General features: G+C 42.1%; 2 protein-coding genes across 3 annotated transcripts in view; one reads left to right on the top strand and one right to left on the bottom strand.

Annotated features, from left to right (window-relative positions):
- METTL14 (methyltransferase like 14) overlaps window positions 1-22,205 on the bottom strand; it is a 97,154-nt gene that overhangs the window by 29,789 nt on the left and 45,160 nt on the right. For both annotated transcript variants that reach the window (XM_030025687.2, XM_041119532.1), the window contains exons 5-6: window positions 21,995-22,132; window positions 19,513-19,587 (exon numbers count right to left, since the gene is read on the bottom strand). The gene's annotated coding sequence lies outside the window, so the exon portion shown is untranslated. The remainder of the gene's footprint in view (window positions 1-19,512; window positions 19,588-21,994; window positions 22,133-22,205) is intronic.
- The window catches only part of PRSS12 (serine protease 12), a 46,617-nt gene continuing 39,688 nt past the window's right edge, over window positions 15,277-22,205 (top strand). Inside the window, 3 exon segments of the mRNA XM_030025642.1 lie at window positions 15,277-15,548; window positions 15,551-15,622; window positions 15,625-15,733. Coding sequence (XP_029881502.1) covers window positions 15,378-15,548; window positions 15,551-15,622; window positions 15,625-15,733 — 352 coding nt within the window. The 5' untranslated portion in view covers window positions 15,277-15,377.

Raw genomic sequence — 22,205 nt, forward strand, 5'->3', positions numbered from 1 at the left:
CACTCCGCCGGCAGGCAGGCAGGCAGGCAGCGGGCGGGCAGCACGGGCTCCGCGGGCTCGCCGACCCTCACCACCGCACACAGGTTCCCGCCACCCCGCCGCTGCCTCCCGCCGCTTTCGCACCCGCTTCGCCGCCGCCGCCGCCTCCCGCAGCCTCTGCGGCCGCCACAGCCGCCGCCGTGCCGCCGCCGGCCCCCACCCACCCACCCCAATCGCCTGGTACTCCCTCTCCAGGGTTTGCAGAACTTAAACCAGAACCTCGCTTTGCTGCACTGCCTGTATCTCCTTCTCCTACTAATCCCTCTAACTCTGTGCCTCTGTCTAATCCTGTGGCTCCTGCTTTACAGCGGTGCGGAAAAAACATTATAGTGCCTTCAGCTCAGCCCTTACCAGACGTTGATACTAAATGTGACAATTCACTTAATGATTTGGGAAAAAATACACATAGCTTGATGCAACGCTGTCGAGAAAAAGCTCTACAGCAAGGTGATACCATGTTCACTTTTCCTGTTATATACAAACCCCGTACTCCACCACAGCATGACAGTTTACCTTATGAAATGATAAAAGAATTATGGAAATCGATTCATGAAAATGGGTTACACAATTCATTTACAATGGGACTAGTGGAAGCAATTGGAGGAACTTATACTATGACTCCTTGGGACTGGAAATTGCTTATGAAAACGATGTTGACTTCTGCTCAGTATTCTGTATGGCAGTTAGAATATAATGATTTGTCAGTGGAACAAATTATGGACAACTTGTCATCAGGGATAGCTATAGATCAAAACATGTTACAAGGAACAGGCCCTTACATTACACCTCAGGCACAAGCAGCTTTGCCAAAGCAAGTTTTCGATCAAGCCACTCATATTGCACTCATGGCTATACGACGAGTACCTGAAACTGGGCAAGGTATCGCTTCATTTGCCTCTATACGACAGGGCTCTCAGGAACCGTATGCGTCTTTTATTGATCGCCTTCAAGCTGCGATAACACGGCAGGTAGAAAATCAGGAAGCTGCAAAAGCATTATTATTTCAATTGGCTTATAAGAATGCAAATACGGACTGTCAGGCTGCACTGAAGTCAGTTAAAGGAAGAGCTACTGACATTGGGCAGTATATTAAGATATGTCAAAATATAGGGACAGAAACTCATAGAGCTAACATGTTAGCTGCTGCACTGTCACAGCAACTATATGTTCATCAAGTTACTGTGAAATGTTTTGAGTGTGGAAAATTGGGACATATGGCTAAGCACTGTCCTAAACGACAAAAATCCAAACGTGATAAACCTGTAAGTCACTTCTGCCCTCATTGTAGTAAAGGATATAATTGGGCGAATCAACACAAATCGAAATTTGATAAAGAAGGTAATCTCTTCCACATGATAAAGTCACTCAGAAAATTTTATATTTGGAATGGGTGTTTCTCTCTCACACTTTGAAGAAAACTGTTACACAGCCTTTAGAAATGATTGTGACTGTGGTACAAAAAGCACGGTCAGGTACTCAGTGTCTCATTGGTTTTGATCCCGATACCTTGTATCTTCCTTTTTCAAAACAAGATTTTGATTACCTTTTTGTTCAATCACAATCACTGCAAATCACATTGGCTGCCTTTATGAACAAAATTTCTTTCTCACTGCCTAAATGTAAGTTACTGCAAAACCTTCATATATTAAACATCAAACCACAGACAATAGTATCAGATAATCCTATTGTTAATGCTCGTACAGTTTTTGTGGATGGCTCCGGAAAAACTGGACGAGGTGTAGTTGCTTGGCTAGATGATGGAGTATGGCACACATCTGTTGTTCTGTTACAAGGTTCCACACAGCATGTGGAATTACAGGCTGTTTTACACGCTTTAACTTTATTTCCATCGGAACCACTCAATATTATTTCTGATTCAGAATATGTCGTACGTGTTGTACAGCGATTACCAGGATCTTACTTAAAGGAGATAAATGATGAAGACTTATTCAACAAATTTTTGGAATTGCAAACTCTTTTAAATAAAAGAGCTTATCCTTTGTTTATTTGTCACATTAGGTCGCACACTGTGCTGCCAGGACCTTTGACTACAGGCAATGCCGTGGCTGACTCTTTTGCTGTTGGCACAGTGCAATTCCACTCTGCTGTGGCCTCTCATTCCTTTTTTCACCAAAATGCTGCAGCATTGCAAAAGATGTTTAATTTGACAAAAGCACAGGCTAAAGATATAATTCGTTCTTGTCCAGATTGTCAAAGATTTTCTTCTGATGCAGTGAGCATTGGAGTTAACCCACGTGGTTTACACTCTAATGCCATTTGGCAAAGTGATGTTACACATGTATCTGCCTTTGGCTCCTTGAAATTTGTGCATGTTTCTATTGATACCTTTTCCTCTTATATTTGTGCTACTGCTCATTCTGGAGAAAGGGCACGTGATGTACAATGACATTGGTCACGATGCTTTGCAATTATGGGGGTTCCTCAAACCATTAAAACTGACAACGGTCCAGGATATGTAGCTAAATCTACTCAATTATTTTGCAGCAGTGGCAGGTATCCCATGTGACAGGAATTCCACATTCACCTACTGGACAAGCAATAACTGAGCGTGCGCATCATGCTTTAAAGTCCATGTTGCATAAACAAAAAGGGGGAATATGCCACCACAAGAACAGCTAGATAATGCTATGTTTACTTTGAATTTTTTAAATCGCTCACCAGACTTAATGGCCAGCACAGCGATAGATCGACATTTTAAAATTCCTGATTCTATTTCACACAGACCTAAAGTACTGTATAAAGATCCTTTTAGTGGACCTGGTTGGAATGGACCTGTGGAACTAATCCCTTGGGGGCAAGGGTATGCTTGTGTTCTTCTTCCCACAGGAACCAAGTGGATTCCAGCTAAACACGTGAAGCCATATCATGAGCTGGCGAAACCACCCGGACAACCCTATCCCGCAGATGAAGACTCTGAATTTGAAGGAGAAGAGACAAATGAGGAGGAAGCAGCACATCGAGAATGAAAAAGCTATCACATAGGGACATTTGAAGAGAATGCAACAACAAGCTAGCGAGATGATGCAACATGTATCCTACTCCAAAGAATACCTTTTTTAGCATACCTGGCAATAGTGGCCAGCAACAGTATTGTAAGAATTCTGATCTTTTTTCTTTGCAGATGGGTTAAAAAATGGGATTTTGGTCCGTGTATGAACACTGGGGGAGAGGTAGATAGCCGAGGAAAACGCAGACTGCTGGATGATGACAATATGCCGCACGTACAAAGCCCATGACCCAACAGACAGGGTGGCTATGGCTCATGCAGCGCGCCTGGCCAGCGAGCGCATGCGTCATAGGCTCCCTATGTTACAATCGAGGCGTCTTTTGGCACCCGCTGGCCACGTGTGCTGAAACCCGTTCCTTTGCAAATGTATAAATACCAGGATTTTTCCGAAGAGCATCGGGCTGGTGTACAGCGAGGCCACCGTTGCCTCCGTGGGGACGCCGACGTAAAGCTGGCACCTACCGATTGCCGGGCTGAGCTTGCGGCGTAAGACGGCACAAGAATGTATAGAATCACAAAGATTTGGTGATATGTACTTCACATCCTTATGTTTTTGTAGGAACTCAATTTCTAGATGTTGCTTTATGTAACCATGCTTTTGAAACTAATCTGAATTAACCTTGGTATTTTAGCTGTTTTACTCATAAGAATATATCTGAACTAAGTCTTACAGTAATCATGCCAATATGATGTCGTGCTGAATTGTGGATCCCTGTGAATATGACCAAATCGTGGGAAAGGGAATAAGGATTAAGTCAATTATCAAGGCTTTTAAAGCGGAAAATTAGTCACCCAAAACAATTTATAGGATGGCTCATTGCCTTTATAATATCAGCTATCATTATTGCAGCTACTGCCGCCGTTGCTACCACGGCGCTTGTGAAATCCATTCAGACTGCTCACACAGTAGCTAATGTATTAAAAAACGTTACGGCTGAAATGAATACCCAGGTACAAATTGATCAACAATACTAGAATGATTGGATGCTTTGGAAGCAGTGGTAATTTGGCTTGGGCTGTATTGGGTTTGTGTGACAAGGTTTTGGTAGCAGGGGGTTACAGGGGTGGCTTCTGGGGGGCTGCTGGAGGTTTTCCCCTGTGTCTGATAGAGCCAGTGCCGGCTGGCTCTAAGACGGACCTGCTGCTGGCCAAAGCCGAGCCAGTCAGTGATAGTGGTAGCACCTATGCACAGAGAAAAAAAAAAAAAAAAAAAAATAGAGAGAGAGAGAGAGGAAGAGACAGAAAAAAATTAATAAAAACAAACGGCTGGAGAGGGGGAAGAGAGATGCGGTTGCGGAACACACAGAAATGGCAGCTGAAGAGTGAGAACATGTAAGAGAAATAACCCTGCAGACACCAAGGTCAGTGAAGAAGGAGGGGGAGGAAATGCTCCAGGCACCGGAGCAGAGATTCCCCTGCAGCCTGTGGTGAAGACCATGGTGAGACGGGTCGTTCCCCTGCAGTCTATGGAGGTCCACGGTGGAGCAGATCTCCACCTGCAGCCCGGGGAGGACCCCACAACAGAGCAGGGGGATGCCCGAAGGAGGCTGTGACCCCGTGGGAAGCCCACGCTGGAGCAGGCTCCTGGCAGGACCTGCACACCCGTGGAGAGAGGAGCCCACGCTGGAGCAGGTTTTCTAGCAGGACTTGTGACCCCGAGGGGGACCCACGCTGGAGCAGTCTGTTCCTGAAGGACTGCACCCCGTGGAAGGGACCCATGCTGAAGATCTTCGTGAAGGACTGTCTCCCGTGGGAGAGATCCCACGCTGGAACAGGGGAAGAGTGTGATGAGTGCTGCCACTGAGGAGGATGAAGTGTCAGAGATAACGAGTGATGAACTAACCGCAAACCTCATTTCCCGTTCCCCTGGCCAGCTGTGGAGGAGAGAGTGATAGAATAGCTGTGGTAGGTAACTGGTGTCCAGCCAGGATCAACCCATCACATAGACAAAATGCATTATAAAATAGAATGAAATTACATTGCAATTGGGAATTTCAAAAGCAAGGGCTCTGTGTAACTCCTTTACAAGGGAATGAAAGTGTATGTGATTGGAATTAGGTGAAGGCACATTTGCAAGGTGCATTTGCTACTAATATTGCAGGAGAGACCTAAGACCTTGCACAGACATTACAAGATCAAATGGGAAATATACGAAATTAGCAGAATAAGGTGTTTTTCAAAGAATTGTCTAGTAGTGTTAAATGCTTAAATCCAAAAACATGGTTTGAAGGTTTAAATTTGTGTATCCGAATTTATATTGCTATTGGAGGGTTATTAATCATTTGTGTGTTTGCAGCAATCAGAATCACCTGAGGAGCAGTACGAGGATTGCGTCAGTTCAAAGCTAGAGTCCTCGCTGCCTTCCTCGTGAATCTGATGTTCCTAAACAAAAAAGGGGGAGATGTGGGAGCAGCTCGGAACACCTGGCATTTGTTTTCAAGAGTGACCGTTAGAATTTGTTGTGCTGCATGTTTGCCAAGCCTTTGAAGAACTAGTTTCACAAGGTCAGGGTGGAGGATGGCCTTGTGTAGGCCTGGGAAGATGTGGCTGAAGACAGTCACGAGTGTGTCTATGGAAAGTTTTTATCTTTAACTGTTCTGAGGACTGGCAAACATCCCAGCTGGGTCAGATATGCCCTCCTGTGCTAGTAGTATTGGCTGTGTGCCGTTAGTACCTTCTGGATCTTTGTTGAAACATATATAAGTTGGATTCTTTTGTGAAATAAAGGGAATCTTGCACAGAGAGTTTGAGCGCTTAATTGAGTCTCCGCACCTGTTTCCAAAATAGGATAATAATCATAATAAAAAACCAATGAGAGGTTTTGAGATTTTACGATTAATAAACTTAGCAGTACTTCTAGTTAATATAACTGGGTATTTGGTCTAGCAGGACTTAGTTACACACTATTAGTACAAAAAGTAGTGTGTACTGTAATGTACTGTTTATTTACAAAAATAAACAGTGTGCTAAGCAGTTCAATATAAAAACAGGACAAGTCACTATATATCTTTTGTATAGCTATATCCATAGCAAAAATCCATGGCTTTTCATCATCCAATGGGCTTAATTTGAATTTTTACTTTTTAGTTGACAAATCATTATCCCAGCCAAGATGACTAAATATGAAAATAGGAAGTTGGAATGTGTAATTCTACATCGCCATTAGATCATCAAGAAAATAGCAATGGGGAAATCATAATGATGGGACCAGAGGGATCAGAAGAGCTAAGAAAGGGACATCAGTCAGAAGTCAAGAAAGAATAAGGGATGATGAAGCCAACAATGAAGATTCTAAGAGAGCTGTTTATTTTGCCAATAGATACAGCAGTGGATCTTGCCTTCTTTGCCCCCTTTCTTCATCTGTCACCCTTCCTCCCTGCCCTTCCCACAGCTCCTGACAGACATTTTCCACATTCTGTGGTAATGAAGGCAATCTAAGTGCAAATGTCTGTCACAGGTCTGCACAATGCCAGTGTTGTTCTAACTACAACAGTTATAGTTCAATAGTGCAAAGTGAACTCTGATCCCATCTCGTACAGAATCTCCTTGCAATTGTAGATGGTGTCCTCACCTTATTTATTTTAAAGCGTATGTAGCTGCATTTTAAAATTTCAACTAAAATGTTGGAAGGAGGCACAAATAGCAAGTACATCTTTGTGCATCACTTAATATTAATTGGTGTAAAATGGTTGCTCCAGCTCTGTAAATACTTGTGAAAGCAAGCTAGGAACTACTGAGTTTTGTATTTTTTTAAATGGTAACAATATGGGCAAACTAATGCTTGTATTCGTAATGCACAAAATCTATTCACTAACATGGGAAGACTCACTGACTCTGATGAAATTATTAATCAATACAGCCAACAGGACATGGTTTATAAACACTCAGCTATATATGCCCCTCCTTAACAGCTAAACTTTTCAACTAATTGAAATAGCAAGTAAAACAAAAAATATTTTAAATTTAGTCCTAGTGCTTCCAATACAACCCTAAGACATAAAAAGCTCATGAGCTATGAACATGTGCTGATCTTTCAGTACCCTTACGAGGTAAGAATTAACATTTCTTGAATCTCTTCTTGGTAGCACAGCATTCAGTTTCTTCAGGTAATTATAAATCCCAGCCTCCTTAAGTCAAATAAGTATAAATGTTTTTTTAGCTTTCCCTTCATTAAGAATATGTGTTCCTTTGAAACAATAATGAAATTCTCATCCAAAACTATTACTAATGATAAGAGAATGCAGCTTCCATGATTTCTTTTTCAAAAAAAAAAAAAAAAGGCATTTGAAATTTTACTTGTATTATCCAGCAAACTCAAGTTATTACGCTTTTTTTTAAAAAAAAAAAGGATAAAAATAAGTAGGACTAAATTTGGGTAATGTTGACCAAACACCCATTTCAGTGGGGAGTCAAGAGTATGCAACATCTAGCAGAAGGGACATATGAATATCTCCACAATAGTTCAGCTCTCTAATCTTGATAGAGAATTGTGATTGAAAATAAGAAGTGGCAAAATCCTGCTTGATTTTTGTTTTAACTTTATGAGACATTGTTTCCAAGTTCACATACAACAACCTCCTCAAGTTGTATGCAATGGTGAAATTTTTTAAAAAGTCTGTCTGTGTGAACCGATTAAAAATAAGAGATGTAAAACAGACTTCTGGAAATATGTGAAATTCTTTACATTGTCGATTAGTCCAGCACCTGGAGATGGACAAAGACCAAACATAAATAACAGTAAGTGACAGGGGAATTATATTTGATTCTTCTGTGCCTCTTTGAGAAAATGTGTACTGAAACATGTTAATATGGCTAGTTTTTTTTTTTTAAATATAGAAGTATTTTTTATGTTAATAGGACATTTTGAAGTTTTAAAAGTCATATCTATTGAGTTACATTTTAAAAGTGCACTGCAGAAGCACATAGAGAAATCACAGATGTATAAAACAGATTTTTTTTGTTTAAAATGGGTTCCCTCCAAAATATTTTGCTGCATAAATAAAACATATGGGCCAGATTATAGCTGTATACATATACAGGAGGGGAAAGATGGAAAAAGGAACATGTCTTGCTTTGCATTTCAATTTGTAGATCAAATGCCCTTATGCTAAGGTTTGTGCTAATCTGAAGTGCTTGCTGCTTTTCAAGATCAAAACCATTTAGAAATTCAAAGCCTATAATATGTAAATATGGCTTCATGGACAAAACTATTCCTGCTCCAACAAGTATTTATCTTTTCTTTCCTCTTTTTATGCTTATTTTACATGTTCTAATAAGCTATAGTTATATTTTAATAACTGTGTAATATATGCTTGTATTATGCATAACTGTAAAAATACAGGTGTAACTCACTTTACCCTTTCTCATTCCCGGTAACAGAGTCTTATGTTAATGAAGATAAATCAAATACTTGAAGGGTCATTGCATGTATGTAGATCAGCACTAAAATAATTCCTGCATCCCTCTGAAACTCTGGAGAAAAAAGTCTTATTTACACATTGTATGTACATTGCTGTTGGATTTTGTGCAGGACACTGAGAAATTCCTGCAGGAAATATTAGAAATGCCTCGTTCCATTGCTGCTAATGGGAAGGTGACACTTGGGTTAGATGGAAGATGAAAACACAAACCAACCCTGCTTGATTTACCTTTCTGTGGTTTGTGATTTTCATTGCACTTAACACTTCACAACAATGAAATGCAAAATTCTGAAATAGATTATTATTAAGAAATGTTTTCAGAAGATTAACTCTCAACAAAGAGAAGCACCTGCTACCATTCCAGACATAAATAATTGGAAGAGAACTACCTAGATTATTTGCGAGAGAAGAACTTATCTAAACAACTGCATTTATAAAGCATTGTTTACCCCAGGGAACCTTCTACACCATGAATGTCAGAGGAAATTGTAGAAGGTCATATATCTCAGCTCTATGAACCGGTTGTCCTCACTGACGGTGGATGTTTTGAATAAATAAGGCTTCATCCTGCTCTGTGGCAGGCTTACCTAATGTTGACTGACTTGAAAAGGCCACTTTCTACACAAAAAAGAGTCCAAAATGTATGGTTTTATGATGAAGAAAACATTAAAAATGATTTTTTTCACCTTTCCTCTCTTAGATCTAAACCAAAATGTTAAACATTTCCACATATGTTAAATATTTTTCCAAAGGTGTAGCATGCCCATTGATTTTTTTTTTTTTTTTTTATGGAGTGGGTTGTTTTTCCAGCATGAGCACAGAATGAATCACGTACAGAGCTTCCCTTAAAGGATGGACTCAATGAATCAAGTACCAAAACCCATATATACCCAAGGTAGTCAGGTTCGGAACTGAAGTTCCATTTCTTTGCAACATTTGTTAAGATTGTTCGTTAACAAATACCATCTTCCATTCCACTTCTTCCAAATATCCTCTTTGACATATTCTTGCCTCTTTAAGTACGCTTATTTATAGAACGGCTACACAAACTCACCTTTCACCTAGCTAACAGACTGCAACATATGTGATGCCGCATTTACTTCCTATTCTAAGCATCGGGAAATAAAGCAGCACCTCTGCTGTATTGACACAGTCACGCTGGGGCACTCCTGCTCTCACACTTGAGTCTCACTCCCCACTCAGCCACATGGCATTGCACACTTGGGATCTGCTAAATGGTCCTTCTGGGAGAGGAACATAAAGGAGTGCATGGAGGTTGCTCATGGAAACAATGTAAAACACGGCCTCAAACACCATCACATTGCAACTGCGTGAACAAGACTGTATGTTGTACTAGCTGTGTGTTGCTGAAACAGTAGCAACAGCGTGAACAAATCATGTCTCCAGTCCTCCAAAGTTTTACACCAGGTACCCACGTAACCCGCTTTACACGTGGAGACGTCACAGTGTGCAGATGTGTCCATACTACGAATGAGGGTACGTATTTGCAGAATTAGAGCCTTTACTGAATGCAGGGCTTTTTTTGTTTTTAAAAAAATATTTTTCAAACAAATATCTCCACATTTCATTGCTATTCAAAAATCCTTTTTTTATTGTGGAAAACCGTGGTCGTTTTTAAACGATGGATAGTTACTTTGGCTATATCAAAACTACCTCAGTTGAAATAGCATTTTTTCCACTCACTATATTAAACAAAAAGCGTTCACCAGTTTTGCGTGATTCAGTTCACCTTCCAGTTTTAAATGCAATTATTTCGTCATGTCTCTATAACCCCCTGTTAGGCACATATGCACCTCTGTATTGAATTGTTCCAGGAAATCGGTTTTCTTATGGCCTTATAATATGAACTCAGCTTGTTGTACAATAAAGTACTTAACACTTTAAAAAAGGTTTTTCTATGATCTCATTACTGTGCGCACTGTGTTATGTGGTAATGGAAACCTCATCAATTACAGGCTGTTCAGTTACATCCTGTGTAATGCAGGGTCACCCTATGGAGCTTATATATAATTACAGACAAAAAGCCTATTCTCTTCCATATAAGCACAAACCCAAATTAATTTTGAGTCAGACTTGGCAGGATTTCAAATTTCTGCTGCCCGTGTTTGCTAAAAAGAATGAGATTAACGAATAAAATTTTTTTATAAGAGCGCTGACTTATATCCTAAAAATGTTGACTCATTACAGCACCCATTCTGTGGCCCATTTTGCACATGGAAATCTCCTTTGTGTGAAGCCTTGCTTCCTCTCTTTCTAGTCCTGATTTCAGCCCCTGTCTGGTGCCCACTAGGCCACGTGCATAAGTGTTTCCATTGATTCCAGTGGCTGATCTATCAGCCCCAGCATACTTTTGAAGAAATAATTGTAAGAAATTATTAGATGGACAGTCTGAAAATAATCTCATTACAATACATTGTGCCTGGCTGTTCGGTTACATTCTCTCTGCTTTGTACTTGCTCTTATTTCCTGGGGGAATTTCTCATATCGCATTGCCTGAAGTCAACCCTTGCTCTGATCGGTCACATCTACATTGCTGTTTGACTCTGGTCAGAAGGTAATGCAGGAGAGAATACCCTGGTTTAGGGCTATCAGTGGCAATAAGATGGGACTGACTCAGGCCTTCACTTGTCAATAGTATTTTAGCTGAATTCCACCAACAGCTGGAAGTGCTCAGCTTTTCTAGAATCTATGCTGAGAGCATACTGTATGAGCGACTTGAAAATAAAGGTAGGCAGCTTTACTGAACACAGGAAGAGACTAATCAGTGAATTTTGCTATTGATTTAAATGGGAGCAGAATTAGACTGATTCTCCAGCTGAATTTTAAATGCTTGGTATTAAATGTTTTTGAAATGCAGGACTACTATTTTTGCATGTGTAACCCACACATCAGACACCTTCACCTATTCACAAGAACCATTTATTGAAAATTAGTCCTCTGATAACCTGTACCCTCACACAACTCATGCAAAAGCAGAGTCAGCGACAGGGAAGAACTATCAAGTGCTTTTAGAAAGCTATTAGGATAAAGGAAGCTCTTGTGTAAGTTTCCTTTTAAGCCTTGCATATATGAATAACCCATGCTGCTGCTGTATTATGTGAGTATTTCTAATATTTCCATTTCTCAGGTAACCTGAGGAATCTATGCACAGAAATACAGCAGCAGGGAGTGGGTTGGAGTGGTCAGATCAGTTCATACCTATGGATTATTTATTATTCTTTGGTTTATAAACAGTTTGGTATTGGGGCTGTCAAATACCAGGAGAGAAAAAGGCAGCCAACACTGCGGAATTGCACAGAAATTAAGACCTATTCTAGCAGGGGATTTCCTACAACTGTTCTCATGGAAGTTGCCAGGTACGCAGCACAGATTTGCATGGGACTGCTGTCAAAAGGTACTACCTCTGTGCGTAAGAGGTACAAACTAAATACTAAGATTAAGTATTGAAAATGTTTTGCAAAAGGGAGAATTGCTATGTACATCAGCTGGAGCCAGTTCACCCACTCTAATGTCATCATAATGGATTATTTTCTCTACTAATCTAGAAAGACCAAAACAAGCCTTTCTTTACTAACTTTAAATCCTGCAGTGCTGCTGCAGGAGTATAACTAGCACACTTTCCAAAGATTTATTATTTTCTCAACATTTTGTGATACTGTTTTTTCTGAAAAGTTGGATACTGTAATTTCAGAATCAAAGTTGTACATAATGCCCAGATCCATTGAGACCTTTTGAGATTTCCAAAGACCTACTTGCTTATTTTCCTAACTGAGGAAACATAATTTTTGCTTTCCTTTTCATTTCTAATTCAATTTGTGAATGAGTTTTCAACAGTTTTGTACAGCAGAGACAAAACTTTTTAAGGCAACCAAATGTACATGAGAATATCTCATATTTGGCACCTTTTTAAAGCTGTATCAGCTATATCGGAGTTGTAAACCTTTGTTTCTTGTCTATAAACATGCGAAGGTAAAGTCCACCCTTAAAGCATAGTGCAGTTTCATTTTAGGCAGACTTGTAATTCTTACTGTTATTTTAAGCGTGATGTCCAAAAGAATCAAGGTTCTCAAAAACATACTGTCCATGTAACTGTTGCTTTGTCTTCGCTCTTGCCAGTAACTTTTGACCGATTGTGAGAAATATATCAGAGGTAGAAGTCATACAGATAATGAGCTTTCTACAAGCATAATAAAAGTAGTCAAGCAGATGAGAGTGACTTTATACATGGCACCTGTAAGTGCCACAGCCAAAGGAAAAACTGCAACATGAGCTCACACAGTTCAAACACAAGAGAAACCATATGGGGGAGACGCTTGTAAATGCTCTAGCCAAGACAGAAGCTGCAACCAAAGTGCAAAGCAGACATCCCAGGAAAACAAATGCATCAGTTCCAGTATTTCTTAGAAAAGAAGTGTAACTGGTATCAATGAAACTTAATGAAATTGTTATCAATGTCTTGAATGGAAGTCAGACCAAGTCCCCGATTTGTAAATTTTAACAAAAGCATTATTTCCTGTGGCATTAACAGACCTCACATCATAGTGAAAGCAAACTTACAGTTATTAAAACAAATTAAGGCTTATTCTCCTTATACCATTACATCAAAAATTACAATCATGATAAAAATTAAAATGTTCAAGAGTGCATCTCTACATGTGGATCATTCGATTAAACCTGAACCCTGTCTTGGGTGAGAATAATTTTGACAATTGCTTTTTTCTTCTTGATGCTTCTTTTATAATTCTAGTTACTTCCAAACCTTTTCCCCTGTGTAGCCCCCCTCTTTTCCCCCCACCTCCTGCTTAGTACCATTTTGCAACCTCAAGCACAAACACCTCTACCCTACATAGGCAAAGCAAGTTCTGTGCATGTAAGATTCCTGCTGGCCCACACACCTATGGGAGACAAATGAAATCAGAATACATGAATAAATACCAGGCTCAAAGCTTTGCCTGAAGTGTTTTGCAAGATTCATCATTCATCTGTTCTCTTCCTCCTGTGCTGATCAGCAGAACTCTTCCTCTTCCAGGCTCGGGGCGGGGGGGGGGGGGGGAAGAGCTTAGGTCAGGAAAAATGAAATATTGCTGTTACTGTGATGCAAAAAAGTGTTTACTAGGCAACAAAGGAAGCCTTAACCAGCTAGGCTGAGCCTGCTTTTAACCAGTCCTTCCAAAGGATAAAAGCAACCAACTTGTCATGACAGCAACGAATTTTCAGACAATTTAAAAATGACCATAATATGGCCATAATGAGTTGCTTTCAGGCTAACATCTTGTATATATTCAAATATTTTGAAAACAAATTAAACTCTTGCCAGTCCCAACAGCTTCTAAACTAATGCATATACGTACCCCCAGAAGAAACCTCAGAAAGAACGAACAGTCTGTGCGCTTATATCCACAAAGAAGTGCATCAGACACACGTGATAGCATAGTTATCATGTTGCTGTAGAAACCCCAACAGAGTATTCTTTAACCTTGTGAGTGATTAAAATACTAACTGTAATGTTGCAATAATAATCACAGATGAGTAGAACTAAAATGAATACAGGTAATACCAAACACTGTAGGACCTGCTTTTCCTTAGCACTGGAGCTCTTTTCTTCTTATAAACAAAAGCTTAAATCGGTGCAGTTGCATTTTGCACCTTTTGAACAGTTTGGAGGCTGCTAAAGGAAGGCCGCTGTTCACTGGAGACACATGGGATCCTGCATGGGAAGCAGATTCTCTTGTAGGCTCTAGTCACAACGCAAGGTTTTGGAAAAACTGATGCGCTCACCCAGAAACCAGATTAACACTTCTCAGCCGAAAAATGAGAGAGGAAAAAAGATCCTGTGGAGAGGTGAATCTACAGACTCACACTACAGACAAATTGCCAAATAAAGGGCGCGCCCTGTATCAGGCAGAGCTGGACTTGGCAAAGTATGAACAGCATAGATTAAAACCAGCGGAAAATTAAAAAAATAGTAACTAACCCATACTAGCAACTGAACAATATGAGACAAAAAGGCAAAACTAACTGGCAGCCATCCTGGTAGAAGAAGGAAATCAGAGATGATCAGGTCACGCAGAACTCCGCAGTGGCTGGGAATAGGCAGATTACTATTCAGAGCACATGGGGCTGGGATAAAGCTAAACCCTCGAAGACATTTCTCTTCACGGCATTTGTTCTCAGGCCCTTTGTTTCCCGCAGACACGCCAGGGGCTCGCTCTCTCTCCATCCCTCTGCCTCCCCAGCCGCCCTGCGGGTCCGTTTTATCCCTCTCTCCCCGAAGCTGCGCGCCCCCGCCCCGGGCCGGCCTGTGCCTGGGCTCCTTCTGCTCTTTGTGAGGCTGTCGGAGGGGTCGGGGGAGCCACAGCCACTGGCAGAGCCGGTGGTGGCTGCTAGGGGAGCCCCAAGGGCGAGAGAGAAGCGGGGCGGGGGGGAGCCTGCGGCGGGACCGGACCGCGATGAGGCCGGGGGGGTACGGGGGCGACGGTGCCCGGGGCCGGCGGGGGAGCGGGAGGCAGCCGCCGAGGCCGGGCTCCGGGGGCGGCGAGGTCGGTGCGCGGCCCCCTCTGAAGCCCCGCGGGGGCTGCCGGAGCAGCTGCTGCCCGGGACCGGGCGGCCCCGCCGCTCCCCGCCGCGCTCGGGAAGGCTGCGGCAGGTAGCCGCAAACGCCGCTGCCGGGCGCCCCGCGGGGGTCTGCGCGCCTCTCCGCGCCTCTCCGCGCCCCGCTCGCCCTGCCCCCGCAGGCAGGGGAGCCGGGGGGAGGGCGGCAGGGGTGTGCGGCGTGGGGGATTAGCGGGACGCCGCAGCCCCGCCTTCCCCCTTCGCATCCCGGGCGCGATGAGAGGGGGAGATGGACCCGAGCCGGCGGGACTGGCACCATGACATTCGCCGGCTTCGTGGTGGCGCTGGTGATAGGGACGATCCCCGGAGCCCGCGGGCTGGGGCAGCTCTCCGCCAGCCTCCCGGCCGCCCGCCACCCGCAGCCACCCGCCCCGGCCCCGCCGCCGCCGCCGCCGCCCCCCGCCGGCTGCCCCGCCGGGGGCTTCGGCGCGCGGCCCGGCGCCCCTGGACGCCGGCGGCGCCCGCCCTCCCGCGGCGGCGGACGGCGGGCCGGGCGCCGCGGGGGCCGCACGCAGCTCCTGCTCCCTGCCCGGCGGCGGCGGCGGCGGCCCGGCTGCGCCCCCCGGGGCGGCCGGGGGCCGGGCGGAGCGGGGCCGCGCTGACTGCGAGCGAGGTGAGCGGGGCGGAGGGCGAGCGGCCGCCGGCTGGGGCGCGGGCTGGCGGCGGAGCGGGGTTGCGGGAGGGTGCGCCGGGGGCTCCGCGGGAGGGAGAGCCTTAGCCGGGCGGCGGCGTCCTCGCCATCCCGTTGCCGGTTCCCCGTCGCTGGAGGGAGCAGGGAGCGGGGAAGGGGGGGCGGCCGCCTCTCGCCAAAGTGACAGCACGAGCTGGTCCGAGAGAGGAGTTTAAACCTCCACCTCGGCGGACGCATCGGGAAGACGAAGGTCGTACCTGGTTTTATCCCGACGCTAGTTTCATACGAGGAAAATCGCGTTAGCAAGCTGCGCCGTCAGTAGTCTGTAGGCGCAGCTCGCCAAGGCTGGCATTCCCCTCTTTATGGCACTCGATCTACGGAGGTTAGGTGGCAGAAGGAAAAGCACAAGGATGCCTTGCTCTAAACGCGACCTGCTCGCCTAGAGGCTCCTTCTTCCTGTTTTCCCCCCAAATCTTGGGATAATGAGGTTTGCAAGTTAGCGCTGGTGCTTGAGGACATCTGTGAACCCAGCCAAGAGACGGGTGCTTCCCCCACACGCACTCCTCGCTGAACTCCCAGTGACTTCAGTGGAAGTTTTCAGTGTGCAAGGACTGAACAGCAATTTCAGCATCCAGCCCTTGAGCAGTTGATCAGCCTTACATTTCATCGGTGTTGGCGTTAAATATATTTATGTACAGTCTGGTTTTGAATGACTTCACAGTTTCTCCTACATCAGTCTGGTATTTTTATCTCCTACCTAAATACAAATTATGTCCTATCTATATCTATACTAAGCATAATTGTTGCAATGACAATAAAAATTCCCTTCTTTGTTGCCCTTCCTTTCACATATTTTGTAGTATTGCAAGGTCAGCAAGGAAGTCGATCATTAATATTATTATTAATAATTTTGTTCTTGTGGAAGTTGCTTTTGGGTCGGTTTGGGTTTTTTTATTAATTTACTTTCAGATCCCTTCAAAAGGATTGCTATCTTTCTCTTCCAACAATAGCCCTAGAAGGTGTGTGCGAAAAAGATGATAATTTGAACAATGTGATAATTATACATATTGGTATAAAATATCACATAAAGAGCATATGGAGGCACCAAGATCCATATTGATCATTTATGCATTAAAAAAAAATGCAGCTTCCAAAGCTGTGTTCCAAGTCAAATGTTGTACTCCTTCAAGAAGGTAGAACGATCTTATGCATTACAGATGTTTCCCTGGAAAGAATACCAGGCAGCTGATGCCACGGAGGAGAAAACAGATAACCAGACACAGATGAAAAAAAAATCCAAAAGACTTCACGCCCTTTAACTGGTCTCAGATTGCGAAAGGGTCCCACAGATGCTTCTTTGATTTAGCCCATCGTATTTATAGCTTTTTTCAGAATTCTTCAGTCTGGTTCCCAAAATATGTTGTGAGGACTTGGTCTAATACATTACAGTGAAGAAGAACGCGGCATTTTATTGCTAAGAACCCAATCTTGCACTTACTAAAGTAAATTCCAGAATCCCCTGTAAGTTCAGCACTAATGTGATTTAAGTAAAAAACCACCAAAAATACTACATGGTTTGGGTTTAGCTGTGTTTCTTCAGTCCTTTCAGAATACTGCTTTTTTTTTCCCCAGAAAAAGGAAACCCAGGTTAGCCCCAGTTAAGAGGGAGGACATTGCTACTGAACAATAGCCAGTACTCTAATTGAAAGGTCATCTGCTTCTATTGCACTCGTGGTAAACTCTCAGTGACATCAACAGGACAAACGTCTGTCAAAAAGCCTTTGGGGAGGCAATACAAAAGAATTAGAGAGTGAGATGGCTTAAGGCGAAACATGGAAATAAATCAAGCCATCTGCCCAGAAACAAACATTATTGTAACATTAGTCCGAAAGTATGTTCCTTTCCTACAAGGGGCAAAGAAATGCAAGTAAGGCAATGTTATGATGCAGTTTATAGCCAGAGAAGAGAGTATTCAGAGACTATTCAGAGAGAAACTCACTGCATCTGTTGCTTTAGTACATATGCTGAGGAAGCCCATACTCAGTTATTAGGCACCTGCAATAACTAAATACACTACCATGTTCAAAGCCTTAACTGTAAATCTCCTGGCTATTCTACCTTAAATATTAAGACTTATCTGCAAAGTTAATTGGCTAAATTTTGTGCATGCGTATACATTACACTGCTTTAAACATTAATGATGAAAAACTAAAAAAAAAAAAAAAAAAAAAAAGTGCCTTTGCAATTATACTATGTGGTACCAGTTCAAAAATCAGTTTTATAGTTTAAAATAATAGATTTTGGTGTTTCATTTCCTTCCTTCTAAAATGAGAGGCATCTGGGTAATATTATTTATTCATGCCTTGAAAGCAAGTAAACCAAATACAAATATATATAAATTAGCATGATTAACCAAGGAAATCATAGAGGAAAACAAATGAGGACGAGAGTACTCTGTACACAGAGCCAGCAAAAGTCTAGCAGAATTTAGTATTTTAGTTACTGCTAATACCAACTTACCTGTAATGTACTCATGCTTCAAAAAAGAGGCCTACCTCGGTACCTAGATGCAACTGCTGCCACACAATGTTTACATGGCATGTAGTTACAGTATTCCGCATGATACGTTGTTCATATAACAACATATGATGCTATGTTGTTACGTACCTAATTTAAAGCTCTGACTGAAGTGGGTTAACTATTTTTCTTTATTTTACAAAGGGGAAACAATACAAGAGAGGGTAAGTGTCTTTGCCAGAGGTCACACTACCAATCGCTGGCAGAACTGGAAACAAAAGACACATCTCCAGAATGGTCAGACTGTAGTGAGAGAAGAATCAAGCCTCAGGCAATCAAGCCTCAGGCCCACAGTCTAACCACTAGATTATTCTCTCTACCTGTTATTCTATAGTCCAGGCAGTTGATGGAAGGTCTTTGGGGGTTTTGCTTTTTTAATAGCATAGGGTTAAAGAAAATAATATGATAAAAAATTAAACGCGAATATCTACATTTTCCTTCTAAGAAGCAGCTCTTCTGGAACCATTCTTGTTACAGCTGCACAGCATGAGACCCCTCATTTTCTGCAGCTCTGTACCACATAAGACAACTGCAGTCCTTTAGAGCCCATTACATTCCTAATGCTTCAGTTTATTCTTTCAGAGCCTTAAACCATTAATCGTTGACATGATGAATCTCACTGCTGCAGAGGAACCAATTCAGCACATTACACACCCAATATATACAATATTTATGAAACTCCTAATACAAGGATCCTTGAGTATGCAATACTGCTATCTGCTAGACTTCTCAAGATAGCTCTTAAAAAGTAGTTCTGACGGATGCACCCTTTTTTCAAGGTTAAAATTCCGGGAGATAATACTTATAATTTTAGACTAAGAGCAGTGCTCGCGAAAGTGATGGACAACAGCATTCATTGATTGCAGTGAGCGTCATCCATAGTTTTGCTGAAGTCAACACTATTAATTTCTTTGATTTTAGCTAGGCTTGATCCTGGAAGGGAAGAAAGGTTTCCATTGATTTGAGCGGGTGTTTAGATTTGACCTATACTACAGGTAGCTTTTTACAAGTACCTCATGCAAACCTATTAATGAGTTTCATTCTGAAACAGGGATAGACTCTTTTACATGTGTTATGAATCATCCACTAGTGTTCTGAAATACTATGAGTTATAATGTGGCTACATGGGATATACAGCATGTATCAATGGGACACCCTCACACTTCATGTCAATTTGGACTTACCTAATTGACTCCAAGGCAACAGAGATGAATTATCCGTGCAGGGCCTTTCTGTGGCACTATCCCATGTTGGAACACCTTGGAAATGAAAGCAGAAATGAAAGTATTTGTTGTTTGTACAGATTTCCAAAATTCAAAATACTTCTTTTGCTTTGCTTTAAATCTGCAATTTCAGAGCACCCAGCACCAGGGTGAAAAGTACAGGCAACTTCTACTTCTGATCCCTCTTTTCCAAATCTACATTTACGGCCAAATTACAAACCTTTGGATGTAGGTGTTTACAAAGAAACTACTGGCACACCTTTAGCCAACACCATAAAGCCCACTGCTGCAGCACTTACACGTACAGCAGAAGTGGAAGTGATTCCCATTCTATTTGCAATTCAGCCACACACAGTAACAATGCTTGTTCTCAGTGAAATGTAGAAAATAAAACAGGGTGTGAAGTTACGCAGCATTTCTGGCTGTGAGAATGGTATAGGAAAAGAGTCCAAGCACAGCAGCACAATTCCTTTGAAGCTCTTCTGCTTTTTGGAGTTAATTAAAAGTTGGCTGAGAGGTTTTCCTCTCCCTTTTTTCCTGTGTGTCTCATCTTGAGCCTACATGGCAGGTGTTGCAGAGCAAGTCTCAGCAGCACCCACTGGATACCCTTACTTCCTTGCATTTGCAAGTATAACTTAATCTCTTTTAAACAGTGATAGCAGATGGGAAAGACTCTGACTTGGGCAGATACCAGGGCAACTAAAATTACCAGGCTGTATGTAAACAACATGAATTGACCGTCAGTAACCTCGCCTAGAACATAATTAGAGAAAACACATACATATTTTTTGACTGTATATAAACGAAGGAGTTTCTGTCAAGACAATAGATTTGTATTCTTCAATATAGGGCTGAATTAAGTCCGTTGTAAGGCCGCAGCACGTGTCCTAGAGCTGCCTAGTAGGCCCGCTTTGTGGTCCTGTGTCCTTGTTTCTAACCCTCGTGGGGTCAGTTCACCTCTCCTCATCCTTCATCTTCCTGAGCAGTGCTGAGGAGGGCATTGAGACCCAGGGGCACGATCCCCGTACACATGTTCCCTGCTGTTGAGCTTGGTGTTGAGGCAGTGAAGGTTTAATAAGTACTTTGAGCAGAGGCTTGACACTGTATTGACTTGTTGGAGAGGGGAGAGAGGGTGAGTTTCCCAGAGCATTGCATAAAAGCCAGAGCACATATTACTGCATTAGCTCTACTCCCCATGTGTTTAGTTTTCTTCAGCAACTAAAAGAGCTAAAAACTTACAGCTTAAAAAATTGAGATGCTACCACATCTACCGCTCCAGAAACCTGGAGCCCCCAATGCATATGCTTAAGCCAGACCTGTTTTCTAAGAAGTAATTCAGACGCTCTTCTCCAGAGCTTCTTGTGTCCTAGGGGGAACAGAGAATGAAGCCCCTTGGGCACACCTGTTGAGATGCAGTATGGGCTGGAGGCGTTAAAATGTAACAGTAGAAGACTTAACCAGTGAAATTAAGAATTAGCCAGTATCCTTTTAGTCATGCTAAATACTAGTTTTCTTGCTGCCTATGAAGTGAAAGAGTGTTTCCAGGTCATTTTAACAATGCAAACACTGATTGTCTTGCAATTAAGATATTAACATGTTCTTAATAACAAAGATTGACTCATGAGTAATAAAGAGATACTTGGTCATACAGCATAAATGTACATGATGGCAGATAATGTTGGTCATCTTGCAATTCCCTATGATCAATTTACACATGAAACACAGATCTGTTTCATTATGAAGTAAGAGTTTTATCTATTGGAAAGAAAAAATAAGTTACTGAAATGAAAGTCTATATTTTAAAGTTCTGTTATGTTTTATGAGGTATCCATGTTACTGTAACTAATATATCTCTTGATCCAGTAAAGTAACTACCAGGGGTCTGAATACCACAACATTTTGGGTAAACAACAGAGAAATAATTTTCTTATTAGTGTGCTCTTTGATTTGTTTGCTACATAATTATGACTTGTCATATGATATAGGTTGATACATACTTCAAAGTGCATATGAAACAAACAATACTGTATCATTTTACTCTTGTTGGATACGGTGCTGAAATACTGAGCTAGAAACACTTAGACTGGACTTGGAAAAATATGTGAGTGATATTAATTTCAGAGGATTTTCAATTCTGACTTTTCTTTTAAAAAAATGGTTTTACTTATTGTTTTCCTTGAGGAGAGAATGCCTGATTTTGCCCTGGATGGTTTAGGTTAATCACAGCTGTAGATATCAATACTGTCCTATGAGGAAAGTAGTCAGTCAATGCAGCCAGCATGTTAGAACTGTTATACCATGTATTCGGTTAACTCTATTAAACAGCAAGCATAATAAAAGGTTTAATATTAGTTACATGTAAAAATAGGCTTTCCTTTTATTTCTTTCTAGATTGACTTCTCAGGTGAAAATCAAGAACATTTTAAATTTGTTATAAAATTACCTTTAACAATCATCTTGTGTGTTTTCTGTATGACAGAAGCTGGCTCTTTATCGTATTTTCTTCTGAGATGAACAAAGGTCTGTTATGAATGCTACTACCCTTCATAAAACATTGGTGTTCCTATACACAGCTGTAAGTCTACAGGAAAAAGGCAAACCAAAGTATTTTGTTGAGATATTAGATGAATATTTAAAAAATCCCTCATTTATTG

The sequence above is a fragment of the Aquila chrysaetos genome, chromosome 1, assembly GCF_900496995.4.
Source record: "Aquila chrysaetos chrysaetos chromosome 1, bAquChr1.4, whole genome shotgun sequence".
NCBI lineage: Eukaryota > Metazoa > Chordata > Aves > Accipitriformes > Accipitridae > Aquila > Aquila chrysaetos.